This window comes from Aristolochia californica, unplaced genomic scaffold, assembly GCF_029961685.1.
Source record: "Aristolochia californica isolate CCGP_79_NKW_82.1479 unplaced genomic scaffold, dmAriCali1.0.hap1 SCAF_1, whole genome shotgun sequence".
In the NCBI taxonomy this organism is placed as follows: Eukaryota; Viridiplantae; Streptophyta; class Magnoliopsida; order Piperales; family Aristolochiaceae; genus Aristolochia; species Aristolochia californica.
In genome coordinates, this window is record NW_027181770.1 from 4,048,702 (window position 1) to 4,063,005 (window position 14,304).

Sequence of the window (14,304 nt, forward strand, 5' to 3'; positions counted from 1 at the left end):
AGCTTTATAGAAATTAGTTTCATAAATACCACTGTTCGTATGGGATGAATAGATTCCACGTAAAATATCAACCACACACTCCTCTTTCGAGAGGATCAATATTCATTCTGTTTTGACAAATCCTGCGTTTTCTGAAAATCTCATGATCCGATTTTTTTATTTTTTGTTTTTGTCACTTTCCAGTTGAAAGTTTTGATGGAAAACCAGTAGAAAAGACTCCCCCCATGCTCGACTTTTGGGAGGTAACTGTGACGTGTTTACCTAACAAAACTGCGATTTTAAATTTTAGAATCTCTTTCTAAATTAGGCTCGATCTGTGGCTTTCAGCTTCTGAAAGTCTCCGAGAAGCCACGGAGCTTCTGGAGTCGCTTCTTTTTGGCCACAAATCGATGTATATAGAAATTGAAACGGCTGATAATTATTCAAAAGATGGGGAGCCCATTGAAACAGGAAGCTATAAAGCAACTTTGTCCTGTTGCTGAAGTATTTCCAGTGAAAAGACGGTCTTGTTTGCTTCAGATGGAGTCGTTTTCCTGTCACAAAATCAGTCGATGCAGAACACTGTCACTACCAAAGACCACCAGAGATTTGTTATATAGATGGTTGTTGCTTATTGAGAAAGTCACGAATTGCTGAAGAGTGTCTTTTGAGCAATTAAACACCGATCACAGACAGTAAACATAGGAAGAGACGTCGAGACATGATCCGAGAGCTGGTATTCTTGCCTGTATAAAACTGGAATAACCTTCCAGCCATATCAGGGGGCACTGGTTCTGCTTTTGGTGGAGAGAACAGATCAACAAATCAAAGAGTCAGACTAGTTGCAAGAGAGGACGACGGACATGTACAGAAAGATTCCTGGAGAATGCCAACGTTAGTTAGGTGTGTGAAGGGACCCATTTCTTTTGACCGACAGCTCCACTGCTCCGGAACTGACTAATCTACCACCATAAAAATGACAAGCGACAATACGTCAAATCAGCGCTTAGTGGCTTGTTTAACTTGTATTCTTACACAAATTGAGAAATCGGGAATTCATAATTCAACTTCAACCGTTGCAGCCACCCAGAAAGATTTTCTTAAAGAAATTCAGTAGTCAACCCGTTTGTATGAAGCAGAATTTTGGAAGAAGCAAACGGAACGTAAGAAGTAAGAAGTAAGAAGCGTCGATTGAGAAAAAAAGACGTCGTGAGAACTGGGTGGAAAGGGGAGACGATGTTGAAACTTGAAAGACCCAACCAGTGTCAGTGGCCATGCACCGGAAAGCATCCTTAGCATCTAAATCCTACTTTAAATAATCATCATTAAAACCGGATCCTCTTATCTGATCAGTAGTTCCCCTCGTAACCAGTATCCGCTTTCAGAAAAACCAAGGCATCAAAGTTTTAGACTTTTAGGGGTGACTTTTCCTTCTCGCTTAAGAATCAGTTTGCCCAAGAGATGGGAAAGTCAGAAAGGGAAAAAGAGGGAGAAAAAAACTGGGAAAGAAGAAAAGAAAAGCGACGAAAAAGCTGCAGAGAGAGACGGCCAAGCCTTTGTTGGCAATTGGATATCACCTTCACGTCGTCCGTTTCAAAAAGAAAGAGAAAAAGAAAGGGATTCCACATTCCGCAAAGCAAGAATGAAAATAAAATAAGATCCGGGAGGCTAAAAGGAAAGGGGTGTTCAATATTAAATTTTAATCTCTCTCGTCTTCTGTATTGGACAATTGGTGCTTTTGAAGAGCACCACTCAGATGAAAGCAGTGCCTTGCACTAACGGTGCAGGAAAAAAGAAGAAGAAAGCGGCATTGGACAAGTTAGAAAAGAACAAACTTGTTAAGGTCTTTGTCTCCCAAAAATGGTAGCGATTTCGGTGGACTGATGATACCAAGCCGAAGTTTCCTACTAGTACATAGAGGAAAACAGCCAAATAGAGAGGGTGTTGTTGGGAACAATCAGAAACGGACAGAAGGTGGCTTGTCGTGTCGATGGACTCACCAGTACATGAGAGCATGCATTGCATTATTTGATCGAACGTCGGCCCCCCATCAGGTGGCCGGTTTCTTTGTGTCTCTACCCAGACTAGCCTACTCGGTAGTACTTTAACAGCGTATCTTGCTCAAATGAAGTGGAGAGACACAAGGCATGGGTGCTCAGGTTCAGGACAGTTTGATCCCAATTTTAATGTATTCAAATCAACCAAAGCTCAAAATTAGAGCTCTCGATGCCACCCAGGATCTCCCAAACCTTAGTACGTGCTATGCGGGCTATGCATCGTGGAATACCAGAAGAAGCAAAAGACTGAAGGGAGGGAAGTGTAGCATGGATTTTATCGGTGGCCGCCGCCCATTGCAAGAGCAGTTGGCTAACACGTGTAAAGCCCGAAAGCCGAAAACGTGTAGTAGAGCTTTTCTCAGACGTAAGCGTCGCTGTAAAGCGGCCGGGCTGCCGACTGGCCAAGGAGGAAATAATTTTAATGGAGAATACCCCATCTTTTCCTGTTAAAGTATTTATATATAATCTTAATAGACTCCATAATCAAATCTCTCCCAAACTCCAAGGCTACACTTTATGTCATTAAATTAAACGCTTAAGAAAAAAGCGAGGAAAAAACAAGGACGATAAAACTTTACAGCCGCCGTATTTGCTCGCACAGCCGCAATTCCGTCGTTTACCGGACTACCCACCGTCCGTCATTTGTCTCTGTCTCCCTGGCGGCGGAATTCGGGCCGCGCACTATCACCCTTCCTCCAATTTCTTATTTGTTAACGGAAGAGATAGATTTCCTTCATATTTTCAAGCAGATCTTTGATCTGACATGGGCAGGAAGTAAGAAAGAGGTGAGTGAAAGAGAGCGCAGTCGCGTCAATGAGGCCAGTTACTTGTTGAATATCAACTGCCTTGTCTCATTTCTAGATGCCTGCGGGGAGAAAGAATACGATGACGGTATATCGTCCACTTTCGTGTATTGGACAAGGGAAAACAGATTAATAAATAGATGAAAAAGAAGAAAGGTGAATATGAACTATGAAGAAAGAAAAATGAAAAAAAAAAAAAAAAGCGTCGAGGGAGATGTCAAAGCAATCGACGCCCACGATAACAATAACCTAGGCATTGCACGCCCCTCGGAGGCCAAGAAATAAGAAAGATTGCAGAAAGACGAAAAGGTGGAATCGAGGGACAGCATCTTCTCTGCTCCCAGCAAAAGAAAACTAGTCCAAAATCGAGGGACGAAGCTGAAATTGCGGGAACCCTCTCGACCTCGCCCGGCAGCCGGAAAAGTCGAAAAGCACTCCTCCCTCGACAGAGCTGCTTTTGCGGACGGATTCGGATCAGCTTTACTCGCGTCTATATATATCACCATACCAGCCATCCCAGACGCTACGACATCAAAAACCAAAAAAAAAAAAAAAAAAGGAAGGAAACCGTCCTAGCACCCATGTCGGAGGTTGATTAGGAGCTTTTAACGTCGGAGGTTGACGCACAGATTTTCTGTCGGAATTCCACCAGAACAGATTGGTTTGACCATTTTTTCCTACTAAAATTCATTTCTCATTGCTACATCTGTCTGATTTTCTGGTTTCTGGCCAGGTTTTAGATTTCTGTTTGATTTTTTTCTCACCCAGCAAAGTACTGTCTGTAATATTCAATTGATAATATATGAAAGCATTCCCCCACTCCGGTTGTTTATAACTGTCTAGAAACGGATTTCTTATCTGATTTTGCAATTTAATGTGTAACCATCATCCGTCATGGCGTACGTCCTATTTCCGCTGTCGTGTGTGTTGTTTTTATCTAAATATCTGCTAAAACTTCTCTTCGACTCTAACGCCTTCTGGTTTATCTGCTTCATTTCCTTTTTTTTTTTTTTTTTTTTTTGGCATCGAAATTTTCGTATCCATTTCGCGGAATTTTTTAATTCTCGAAACGGAACACTGAATCGCATTGCTGCATTTGTCCTGTGACGGTCTTTTTCTCTTTAATAATATTCACGACTTTGGGTTCTCTGTTTATATATATTACAAGAACAACTCTATCCTGAACATTCATCTTTCTGCTGCAACTGATATCTCTTCCTTCCTGTGGGTTCACTGACATTCAGGTAGACATCTCTTGTTAGGGCGGGAAAATTTCTCTTCCACTAGCAAGACAGTTATTTTGTTCTTATTCAGCAAGACAGACGCTCAGGATTTCGGTTTCGTTTTCTTTTCCAGCACACCGTAAAATCTGCCGGAACTTCCTTGTTCTTCATGTCTAGATCTTCCATAAATTTCTTTCATACTACGTATTTAAACGTCGAAAGGAAGGCTTGGGCTTACAAACGAAAACATTGGGTTCGTTTTTTCGCAGGGGAAAGGCAGTCGCTGTTCAGCTTAAGCGACGTAAAAAAATCTTGTCGTGACAAGACTTGGCAAAAGTTATGGACAAGCAAATTCTAGTGTCGGCCTTGAGTGTTGGAGTCGGTGTTGGGGTGGGTCTGGGTTTGGCCTCCGGACATACGAAATGGTCGTCGTCCACCCTTTCTTCCTCTGGTGTCACCACCGAGCAGATCGAGCAGGAGCTGCTGAGGCTGGTTGTCGATGGCAGGAGTAGTAACGTAACATTCGACGAATTTCCTTATTATCTAAGGTAAGGTGATTTATTGCTCGATATGAAGACCAAATTTTAAATTATTTATGAAGATATAGTGATTAAATTACACCTACGCATTAGGAAAGAACGTTGTGGTTTTCCGTGTCTAGGATCATATATCCAATCCCTTCGATTATTTCAACTTCTTGGATATTGATTATTCTGGATATCCTGTTTGTATTTCAACTTTCAAGGCAGTGGATGAGCAACCTATTTAAATATTATCAGTACGGTGATTCCAATGGTAGTAGCCTTAGAGTCCTGTCTCCGACGAGATAAATTATAAATCGTAGAACAAGCACAGAGATTTAAAATGTACCTTTTGATATCCACACTTTTCTTCCGGAGACTCTCACTGTTCTTCTTGCACAAGCACGTCTAAATTCCATTTCATGTTACTGCTTTCTCGCTTACGCCGGAAGAAAAAAGTTCAAGATTCTCTTGACTTGACTTGACTTCTTCCTTGCGTGCAATTGATGTACGAATAACACAAGAAGACATAGATATGTTAATCTTTTCTTAACTTTGCTCACGGGCACGAGCTGTCTGTAAATTCCAGTTTCATGTTAATGGGGCCGTAAGAAGATTTTAGAAATCGTTTGAACAACGTAACGACTTCTTTGGACCATTTGAATTCTCCTTTTTTTTTTTTTTTTTTTTTTTTTTTTCTGTTAACTTTTTTCCAGTTCTTGGAAGTTTCACTCTAATCTGCTTTTGACGCCAAATGACAGTGAGCAGACTCGAGTGTTATTGACTAGTGCTGCCTATGTTCATCTGAAGCAAATGGACTTTTCAAAATATACCAGAAATCTCTCTCCCGCCAGCCGTGCCATTTTACTCTCTGGACCTCCTGGTAGGTCATCGGCCATTAATATGTTCTGTAGTGTATACAAACTAACTCCTTGACTGTGTTGCTAATTCGAACTTCCGAATTCTGAAGAACTTTACCAGCAGATGCTAGCAAAGGCTCTTGCGCATTACTTTGAAGCCAAGTTGTTGCTGCTTGATGTGACTGATTTTTCACTGAAGGTAAGGTCTATGGTTTACAAGTTTTATTTGGTTTTGACTCTTTCTCATTTGCCTTCTACATCTAATAACCATGTTCTCCTGCAGATATCTGGCAAATATGGAAGTATAAACAGAGAATCCGTAAGATTTCTCTGGTCTTGTCTCAAGATCTAATGCATTGCAGGTCATTGAGAACCATGACTTGCATAATCTACCTCTTGCATCGATATGGTTCTTACTTATGCCTCCTTGTTTATTCTATCTTTGTAGTTTTTCAAGAGGTCCATCTCTGAGACCGCACTGGAGCGTATGTCTGCTCTATTCGGATCTTTTTCAGTTCTTCCAAAACCAAAGGAAATCAGAGGTAGAACTACGCTAATGATAATGAATTTTTAGTCAATAAATAGTGTTACTTTCTCCACCCAATTTAATGTGTTTAGCTAATGTTATTTCAGGGAAGCTAAGAAGACAGAGTAGTGTTGTGGAGATAAGGTCAAGGAATATTCAAAACACTCTAGGAGAACTATTTCGTTCATAGTTGATGTATTTCTCCTAAAAATTAAGTCTTCTTCATGTACATGCAGTGGTACTGAATCTTTGAGCAATCCTCCAAAGCTACGAAGAAATGCTTCTACTGCTGCTGATATGACCAATCTTGCTTCGCAAAGTGTTCCCCCTAATCCAGGTTCGGAACCATCATCTTCTCATCTAATTTGCTCTCTGTTTAGTAATGTAAACGTGCTTCTTTTTTTGCATTTCAGAATTTCTGACTGTCTAAATATTTGCAGCATAAATGTTGCATCCGATTGCGTTACTTTCCCTTTATATTTACTTTTAATGCTTCTTTTCTGTTTTATTTGGTAATACTTTTCCATGTAAATTTCTTCCTAGTTTTACCAAAACCAACTGCATAACAATGTCCTGCTGTTGGTACTGCTACAACAAGCTTAAAGTGTAGCTTTTATCTTTCAGTTGTTTAGACCTGGTTAACTTATAGCTGTCCTGTTTTAACCAACGTTTTGTGTCCTTTTCTCCTGTCAGCTCCACTCAAGCGCACAAGCAGTTGGTCTTTTGATGAGAAATTGCTAATACAGTCACTATATAAGGTCTGTAAGCTGCCCCTTGTAGTGGACAACCAGTAGAAAGTTATGGTGTTCTGATTTTTATGATATTTCCTTTGTTCTATACTAGTAAACTCAATGAAATTCCAGAACAGAGATCAGAAACAGTCAATTAGGTAGCTGGTAGAAGTTCTTTAGCATGTAATCGGCTATTGAAAAACAATATTTCTTTCACTTCCAGGTCCTGGTTTCAGTATCAAAAACCAGCCCCATCATTCTTTACCTCAGGGATGTTGAGAGGCTTGTCTTTAGATCACAAAGGGTATATAACATGTTCCAAAAAATGCTTCAGAAACTGTCAGGACCCGTATTGATCCTTGGTTCAAGGATGTTAGATACAGGCAACGATTACAAAGAGGTGGATGAGAGGCTCACCCTTTTATTTCCTTATAATATTGAGATTAAACCACCGGAAGATGAGAGCCACCTGGTTAGTTGGAAGTCTCAACTAGAAGAAGACATGAAAATGATCCAGTACCAGGATAACAGAAACCACATTTCTGAGGTGCTAGCCGCAAATGATCTCGACAGTGATGATTTGGGTTCCATCTGCATAACTGACACAGCAGTTCTCAGCCAGTACATTGAAGAAATTGTAGTATCTGCAATTTCTTACCATCTGATGAATACTAAAGACCCTGAGTACAGGAATGGGAAGCTTGTCATTTCATCAAAGAGGTTTGGTTGTTCGAACGATAATTCTATTGAATTATTTGGTTTTATACATTTATTTTGCCCTAATCAATAACATAATGCAATGTATGCCGGTGTTAACAGCTTGTCACATGGATTAAGTATTTTCCAACAAAGTAAAATCGGTGCCAAAGATGCTCTGAAGCTAGAAACAAATGTTGACTCTGCCGAGGTCAGTTAACTATTCATCAATATACGAATAAAGAGATAGAGGGTACAGGTTTGAGACTTCAGTCCCCCTTTCCACACCTTTTCAGGGAACAACAGAAGAGGAGGTTGCTGCTGGTCCAAACCCTGAGTCAAAAGCCGAAGCTTCAGCAAATGAAAGCAAAGCTGAAACAGAGAAATCTATCCCAGGTGTGAGCAAGGATAATGAGAATCCACCCCCTCCAACAAAAGTACCTGTAAGTTCTTGTAAACTAATAGTTTAAAGGAGAAGCTTGAATAAGTTCTAGTAATCCACCCCTCTTACAGATTCCTGCAGTTGAATCTTAACCTAATGTTCATTGTTTCTATTATATTTTATTCAAGCTTGTGTGAATCACTTTAACAGTGGAGGAATGGCAAAGGTCGAAACGAGTTATTATTAGAAATCCCTGACAATGAGATTTCCTATGTTTGTATGTTTCTTATGAAGTTATATTGTGTGGCAATAGGAAATCCCTGACAATGAGTTTGAGAAACGCATTAGGCCAGAGGTCATTGGAGCAAGTGAAATTGGAGTCACATTTGATGATGTTGGTGCCTTAGATGAGATCAAAGAGTCACTTCAGGAGCTGGTCATGCTACCCCTCCGTAGACCGGACCTCTTCAAAGGAGGTCTTTTAAAGCCTTGCAGAGGTATTCTGCTCTTTGGACCTCCTGGTACAGGGAAAACAATGATGGCCAAGGCCATTGCTAGAGAAGCCGGGGCGAGTTTCATTAACGTCTCCATGTCAACCATTACTTCGAAATGGTTCGGTGAGGACGAGAAGAACGTTAGGGCTTTATTTACAGTGGCAGCAAAGGTATCTCCAACAATCATTTTCGTAGATGAAGTGGACAGCATGCTGGGGCAAAGAACAAGAGTTGGCGAACACGAGGCAATGAGGAAGATCAAGAACGAGTTCATGACACATTGGGATGGCCTGATGACAAAACCTGGGGAAAAAATCCTTGTACTCGCTGCAACAAATAGGCCTTTTGATCTTGATGAGGCAATTATTAGACGGTTCGAGCGGAGGTACGACATGTTTCTGTTGGGGACTTGTATTCATTTGCATCTGTGGGTGCAAATAACTTGCTTTTGTTTCTCTGTGTAGAATTATGGTGGGACTTCCCAGTGTGGAGAGTCGAGAATCGATCTTAAAAACACTCTTGTCCAAGGAGAAGGTGGAAGAAGGACTTAACTATAAGGAGCTGGCCATGATGACAGAGGGATACAGTGGAAGCGATCTGAAGGTTTGTTTCCTTCTCGAAATTGAGTATTTTTGTAGATGGTCACTCTCCGCCTAGCATTATAACCTTAATTTGAGTTACCCTGGTGACCAGAACTTGTGCATGACCGCTGCCTACCGACCTGTGAGAGAGCTAATACAGAAGGAAAGACTGAAGGACATGGTAGGAACAACGATTAGCTCTTTCTTCACCTGCCGAGTATGTTAGGAACTCTGTTATTGACATTTTTATCTTCACAGGAGAGGAAGCGAAAAGCCGCAGAAGCGCAGAACAAGGAAGAGGAAGAAGCCAAAGAAGAAGAAAAGGGGGAGAGAGTGATAACCCTCAGGCCATTGAACATGGAGGATATGAGGCTAGCAAAGAACCAGGTGAGCCTTCTTGGCTGCCCTCAAAGAGTAATGAAGCGAATCTGCAGAGAATTGAAGGAATCCTTCTTGGGTGCCTCGGCCCAGAGAAATCCTGTTATATATCTCTTAACGTGTTCATTTTATAAAATGCAGGTCGCCGCAAGTTTTGCCGCCGAAGGAGCAAACATGAACGAGCTGAAACAGTGGAACGAATTGTATGGAGAAGGAGGTTCAAGAAAGAAAGAGCAGTTATCTTACTTCCTGTAAATTATACAAATTAAGCGATCTCACAACACAAATGCTAGTCGTGTTGCTCACAAGCCTGCAGGTGACGGAAGTCGGCGAAATATAGTGCGACTTGGAGGAACAAATCAATGAACCATTGGAAGAAGTAAGCATGGAATTGATCGATCCAGTGCCGCTTAAGAACACCTAGAAGGAGTCGGAGTTGGTCGATGATAAGTTTGTATCAAGCTGGGCGAGAGTCTGTGTGATCTTAGCATGATTGACAGTTGGAAGGAACCTGGGTTTTATGCTTGTGTGCTGTAGCCTGTAGCCTGTTCTTAGTTGCTAGATTTGAACAATCTCTGCTTCCTGCACGGCGTCTGTCTCTTTAATGGAAGCTGTGGCATCGGATACTTGGTATCAATTATCTGATTGATTAAAAGTTGAATCTTCTACATTGGAACTCAGGATGGAACGGGACATTTCATTCAAATTGCCGCATTTTGATATGATATTCATACGTTCATATTATATAAGTTAATTTCTAAGTTTGAAAGAGTCTTATTTGAGACATTGAAGAGAAAAAAACACTTGTTGGATATACTATTTTTTTTAAATATTTATATTTAAAAAACACTATTTTGGTTAAATATTTTGACCAAAACATAAATTTAAATTAGTTAACTTATATTCTAGCAATGGGGATAGTCATAAAAATAAGCCATCATGTGCAGATGATGCTTTAAATTAAAACAAAAAAAAAAAGATTTCAATTTTCACTTGACCTCCGCGATGAGACGATCCATGGCTGTGGTGTGCGTAAGACGGGGCACCTGCGTCTGTGCGCTGCTGGGTCAAAGGGCATTCTGTTCTTGGATTCAGGGAAAGGAGGGTATGTTGATTTTCTGATTTCTGATTACATATTCTGCAGATGGAGCCGCTGGAGAGATACAGGAAACTGAATCTTCGTGAATCATTTTCGACAACCTACAATTATGCTTCTGCGTGCAACGAACTTGGATACCTGTTAAGAGGGACTTATAATAAGGTTTCAAAGAACCTCCAGGCTATCATGTTTCAAGACACCCTCCAGGCCTTCCGTGTTCTTCCCGAGTAAGTTTCTCGAACTCATTTGCTGTTGAACAATCAGTATGTCTTCTTTCATTTATTATTTATTATTTTTTGGATATCTCATCAAAGGGAAAGCTTGGGTAGTTAGACTTAGAAAAGTTTATTTAGACGACCAAACTGTTGCTAAGTACCTTGTTATTTCTGCTGCTGTGTATGGATTATATTACTCATCTGTATTGAGGAAATCAAGTTTCTTTCTTTCAGTCAGCATTCAAATTCTGAAATAAAGTTCACATGTCGTATAGTTTATTTGCTGCAAAACTAGCGGCGACAAACTTAGAAATTAACTTATAGACAACATTAAGGCCTGCTGGCAACGGAAGAGAAAATGTTTACGTTATCTGTGGTTTGGATATGTATGGGATTGACCTAGGGCACATTATTTTTTTCTTGGGTTGTAGTTTATTTGGTAAAGTTGCTACTCCCAGGTTCAGCCCCTCTCTATTTTGCACATTTCACACAGTCCTGTAGCAGTGTGATATGTTATTGCTACAGGACTACACACAAAGTTGCAATAGACATGTCATGCTCTATTGCTACAGGGCTATGCGACGTTATGCAACAGATGCTGGAGCCCCTTTTGCTACTTCATGTGTGAGTTTTATCTTTCTGAAGAATATTTTTGTCATTTTGTGACAAAGAATTTTCTGTTATTGCCCTTTGTCAGTACTGTGAAGCCTGCATTTTGCTTAGTGACCACACACTTGCATCCGTTAATGTGTGGACTGGGATTCAGCCTCACTGCTATCTTGATTGTTTCATGTAGCAAACTTGAAAAGATAAGCATGAAAAAGATAGTTAAGTTACTAAAATCTGTAACTCTATTTACATATATGTTGTTTTATAACAGTATGAACTATATTCCATATGATACAAATGGGGCATAATATAAGATTTGATTGATAGTTATGTGGAGAAATTAGGACTCAATGTACACTACGATTATTCTGTATCGACCCTTGGCTGTTGTGTTGTATATTTGATAAATGATATTCAGTCTATCATAATTGTTGTCGGGCTTCTGAGATGCTTGAGGGTTTGATAGCACAGGATGCTTACGGACAGTGGAATTTCAGCTGCCAACCTCCTTCTCCAAGCAGCAGAAGTAACTTTGCCAAAGCAGAAAAGAGCATTGGCAGTTACAGAGTTCAAGCATGCTATAGTTGCATATAAGAGGCGATGCAAAGCACAACAAGACCAAGAAGGTATGTTATTGATGAAATCTTGTGTATGCCATATGCCATATGTTAATGGTGGCCTGGGCTTTCTCATGGATGATTTCTGTGTGAGGTCTTGGGCTCCACCTCACTGGGGTTTGAGGTGTATAGTGTGTGCTTCTAATCAACATTAAAAGAAAAAAATAAAGGTGAAATAGTATGTCTATGAAAGGCTAAACAAACATTTAAAAATAAAAGAAGATTAAACGAATTAAGTTTTCCTGTAATCCTGTGATCTCCTATGAACTCAATGGACAATTTATAGGCGAGCTGGTGTAGATTAAACGAATTAAGTTTTCTTGTATCGCTGTGATCTCCTATGAACTCACTGGACAATTTATAGGGGAACTGGTGAATTTCCAATATTTTCCTGCGCTAATTAGTTTGATATAAGTTTCTCTAGCTACTGTGATGAAATTCGATTGTTTTCATTTTTACACATGTAATGGTCTAAAAACGTTGCATGCACCATTTGACTTTTAATTTAAGAAGACCTTTTGCAGCTCTCCGTTGAGAACCTTGAAACGGTGTGAAAACTTGCCACATAGATAGGCAATTGTTTACTTAACTTTTCACTTTGCCTCTATCAGTGTACTCAAAAACTATAATTATTTGAAATCTGGGAACCTGTGGCACTGGTGAAAGCATATAGTTGCTCTTCTTCCTCCATTCTTGGTTTTTAACCTTTCATGGCTGTGTCAAACAGGCTTAAGTTTTGATGGCCATCATTTCATTTACAGTATTGGGAAGGTCTTTTCTACCTTATGTTTGAACTTGCAGCTCTTAATGTTTGGAGTCTTATATCCTTCATAAGAAAAGAAATTAAAATTTTATAGCTGTATTTAGAACTTATAATTGATGTGCTTACTTCCAGGTCCAGCACCACTTCCCCAAGATGTCCTTGTTCATATCTTCAGTTTCCTGGATATGCATTCTCTAGTTGCTGCAGGTTTAGTGTGCTGGTACTGTTCTTTTCTTTCTTGTCTATTAATCCACTCTTTTCTATGATAATTAATCTACAAGGTTTCTTTTATATAGCTACTTCTGCCAGGACATGTTAGAGGTAACTGCACCTCCAACACTACCAGGACCACTTTGCCTGTTTTTTTGCTTCCACGTTGTGTCTGCACTTTTAATAGTGTTGTTAAGTCTCAGATATTTTCTATTTTTTTATATAGTGTTGATGTGTATTTACTTGGTGAAGACGAGTTACAGTTTTCAGCTGTTCAGTCAATACATTTTTCTTACATGAGTTCTATTTTTTGCCTGAAAAGGTCCTGGAATTCTGCTGCAAGGGACAACATGCTGTGGCAGTCCCAGTACTCTCTTTTGATTGGAGATCCTACTACGTCTTGTGAAAGTAAGGAGCAGATAAGTAGACTAAGAGAACATCAGATGGATAAAACCTATGAGAAGAAAAAAGACAAGGATATCATGGCCCATCTAGACTGGAGAGAGGAATTGAAAAAAAAATATTTAGGTATTTTTTGCTCCATGTTATATCTCTTCTTTCTCCTATCATGTGACAAGCACTTAGTGGTTACTCAAACATGTTGTTATTTTCCAAAATGGGTGCATTTAACTCAGGAAATTCGTTACGGAAATCAACATCAAACAGGGGATATTGTTGGCATTGCAGATCAATACTTTGGATCAGTGATATGAACTTCCATCATTTGCATGCTTTAAAGCATAAAAATAAGTGGCAGAAGATTAAGCCTCTGGCATCAGACCAGGTAAACTTTTACCCTCAGGTTTTACATCTCTTTTGTGGTTAGGGGATGACAGTTTGTAGATCATAGCAGTTCTTTGACTCCTCTTTCCTCGGCCATTTAGTTTTATATATATGTTGAGCAGCCACTTTGTAGAACAAACTACTTCTCTGATTCTCATCACACACCAAAATTATGTCATTTGTGCCTCATTGATCATCTTCATACATGTCTTTGAGGAGGAATTTGTAGTAGATAGAATTTGTGGTTTCTTTATAACAATTTCTACTTTTTAAACAGGGATTTGGTGCATTTGCTTATTATATTCTCACCAAAATCAGCATAAAGCAGCTACTTTAATGCAATGGCTTACTTATATCTATTTTGGAACTGTTGGCACTTGTAATATCAGGTAGTGGCATATATTCTAGACGGCACTTGTGCAGTATCTTCGTCTGACAGTGATAGCGATTCTGATGGGTCATCTGCTCAAGAGCAGCGGCTACCAAAGCTGTGGGCATACCCGAGGCGCCTGGCTCGCTGAAAGTAGGCATTTTCACTTTTGATCTTGTGAAGAGATGGGGAATGAGAGACTAATTTGTAAGATTTTTATTCTTCTTTTTGTGTGGACTATTACTGCTAACATATGAATTGAAAAAATTATACCTATCCTTTTTCTTCTATTTAACGGATGCATTAGAGCATATTTGCTTCAAAAATGTTGATGGAATCCGGCCGGTGTTTCTGCCATCAGTTATGTGGGAAAAGTATGGAAATAGTCACTTGTCAGTTCATACTGA

The 14,304-nt window shown here is 39.8% G+C and overlaps 2 protein-coding genes across 3 annotated transcripts; both read left to right on the plus strand.

Annotated features, from left to right (window-relative positions):
- The first annotated feature begins 3,031 nt into the window (after positions 1-3,031).
- On the plus strand, positions 3,032-9,886 carry LOC137943011 (uncharacterized). 2 transcript variants are annotated; one of them, XM_068788717.1, is made up of 18 exons: positions 3,032-3,500; positions 4,084-4,233; positions 4,332-4,610; positions 5,345-5,466; positions 5,554-5,642; positions 5,727-5,762; positions 5,892-5,985; positions 6,077-6,113; positions 6,206-6,306; positions 6,663-6,727; positions 6,924-7,420; positions 7,520-7,607; positions 7,693-7,839; positions 8,092-8,657; positions 8,737-8,875; positions 8,966-9,034; positions 9,112-9,240; positions 9,373-9,886. In XM_068788717.1, exons 3-18 carry the CDS (start codon positions 4,402-4,404, stop codon positions 9,484-9,486), a joined length of 2,502 nt encoding a protein of 833 aa, XP_068644818.1. In that variant the 5' UTR covers positions 3,032-3,500; positions 4,084-4,233; positions 4,332-4,401; the 3' UTR covers positions 9,487-9,886. The 2 variants fall into 2 exon arrangements, with proteins under 2 accessions (XP_068644818.1, XP_068644815.1); XM_068788714.1 differs by having other exon boundaries at positions 4,084-4,201.
- A 358-nt stretch (positions 9,887-10,244) lies between these two features.
- LOC137943024 (F-box protein At5g52880) lies at positions 10,245-14,200 on the plus strand. Its single transcript, XM_068788725.1, has 6 exons — positions 10,245-10,557; positions 11,626-11,780; positions 12,667-12,754; positions 13,067-13,272; positions 13,380-13,528; positions 13,917-14,200. Exons 1-6 carry the CDS (start codon positions 10,376-10,378, stop codon positions 14,046-14,048), a joined length of 912 nt encoding a protein of 303 aa, XP_068644826.1. The 5' UTR covers positions 10,245-10,375; the 3' UTR covers positions 14,049-14,200.
- Positions 14,201-14,304: the final 104 nt, after the last annotated feature.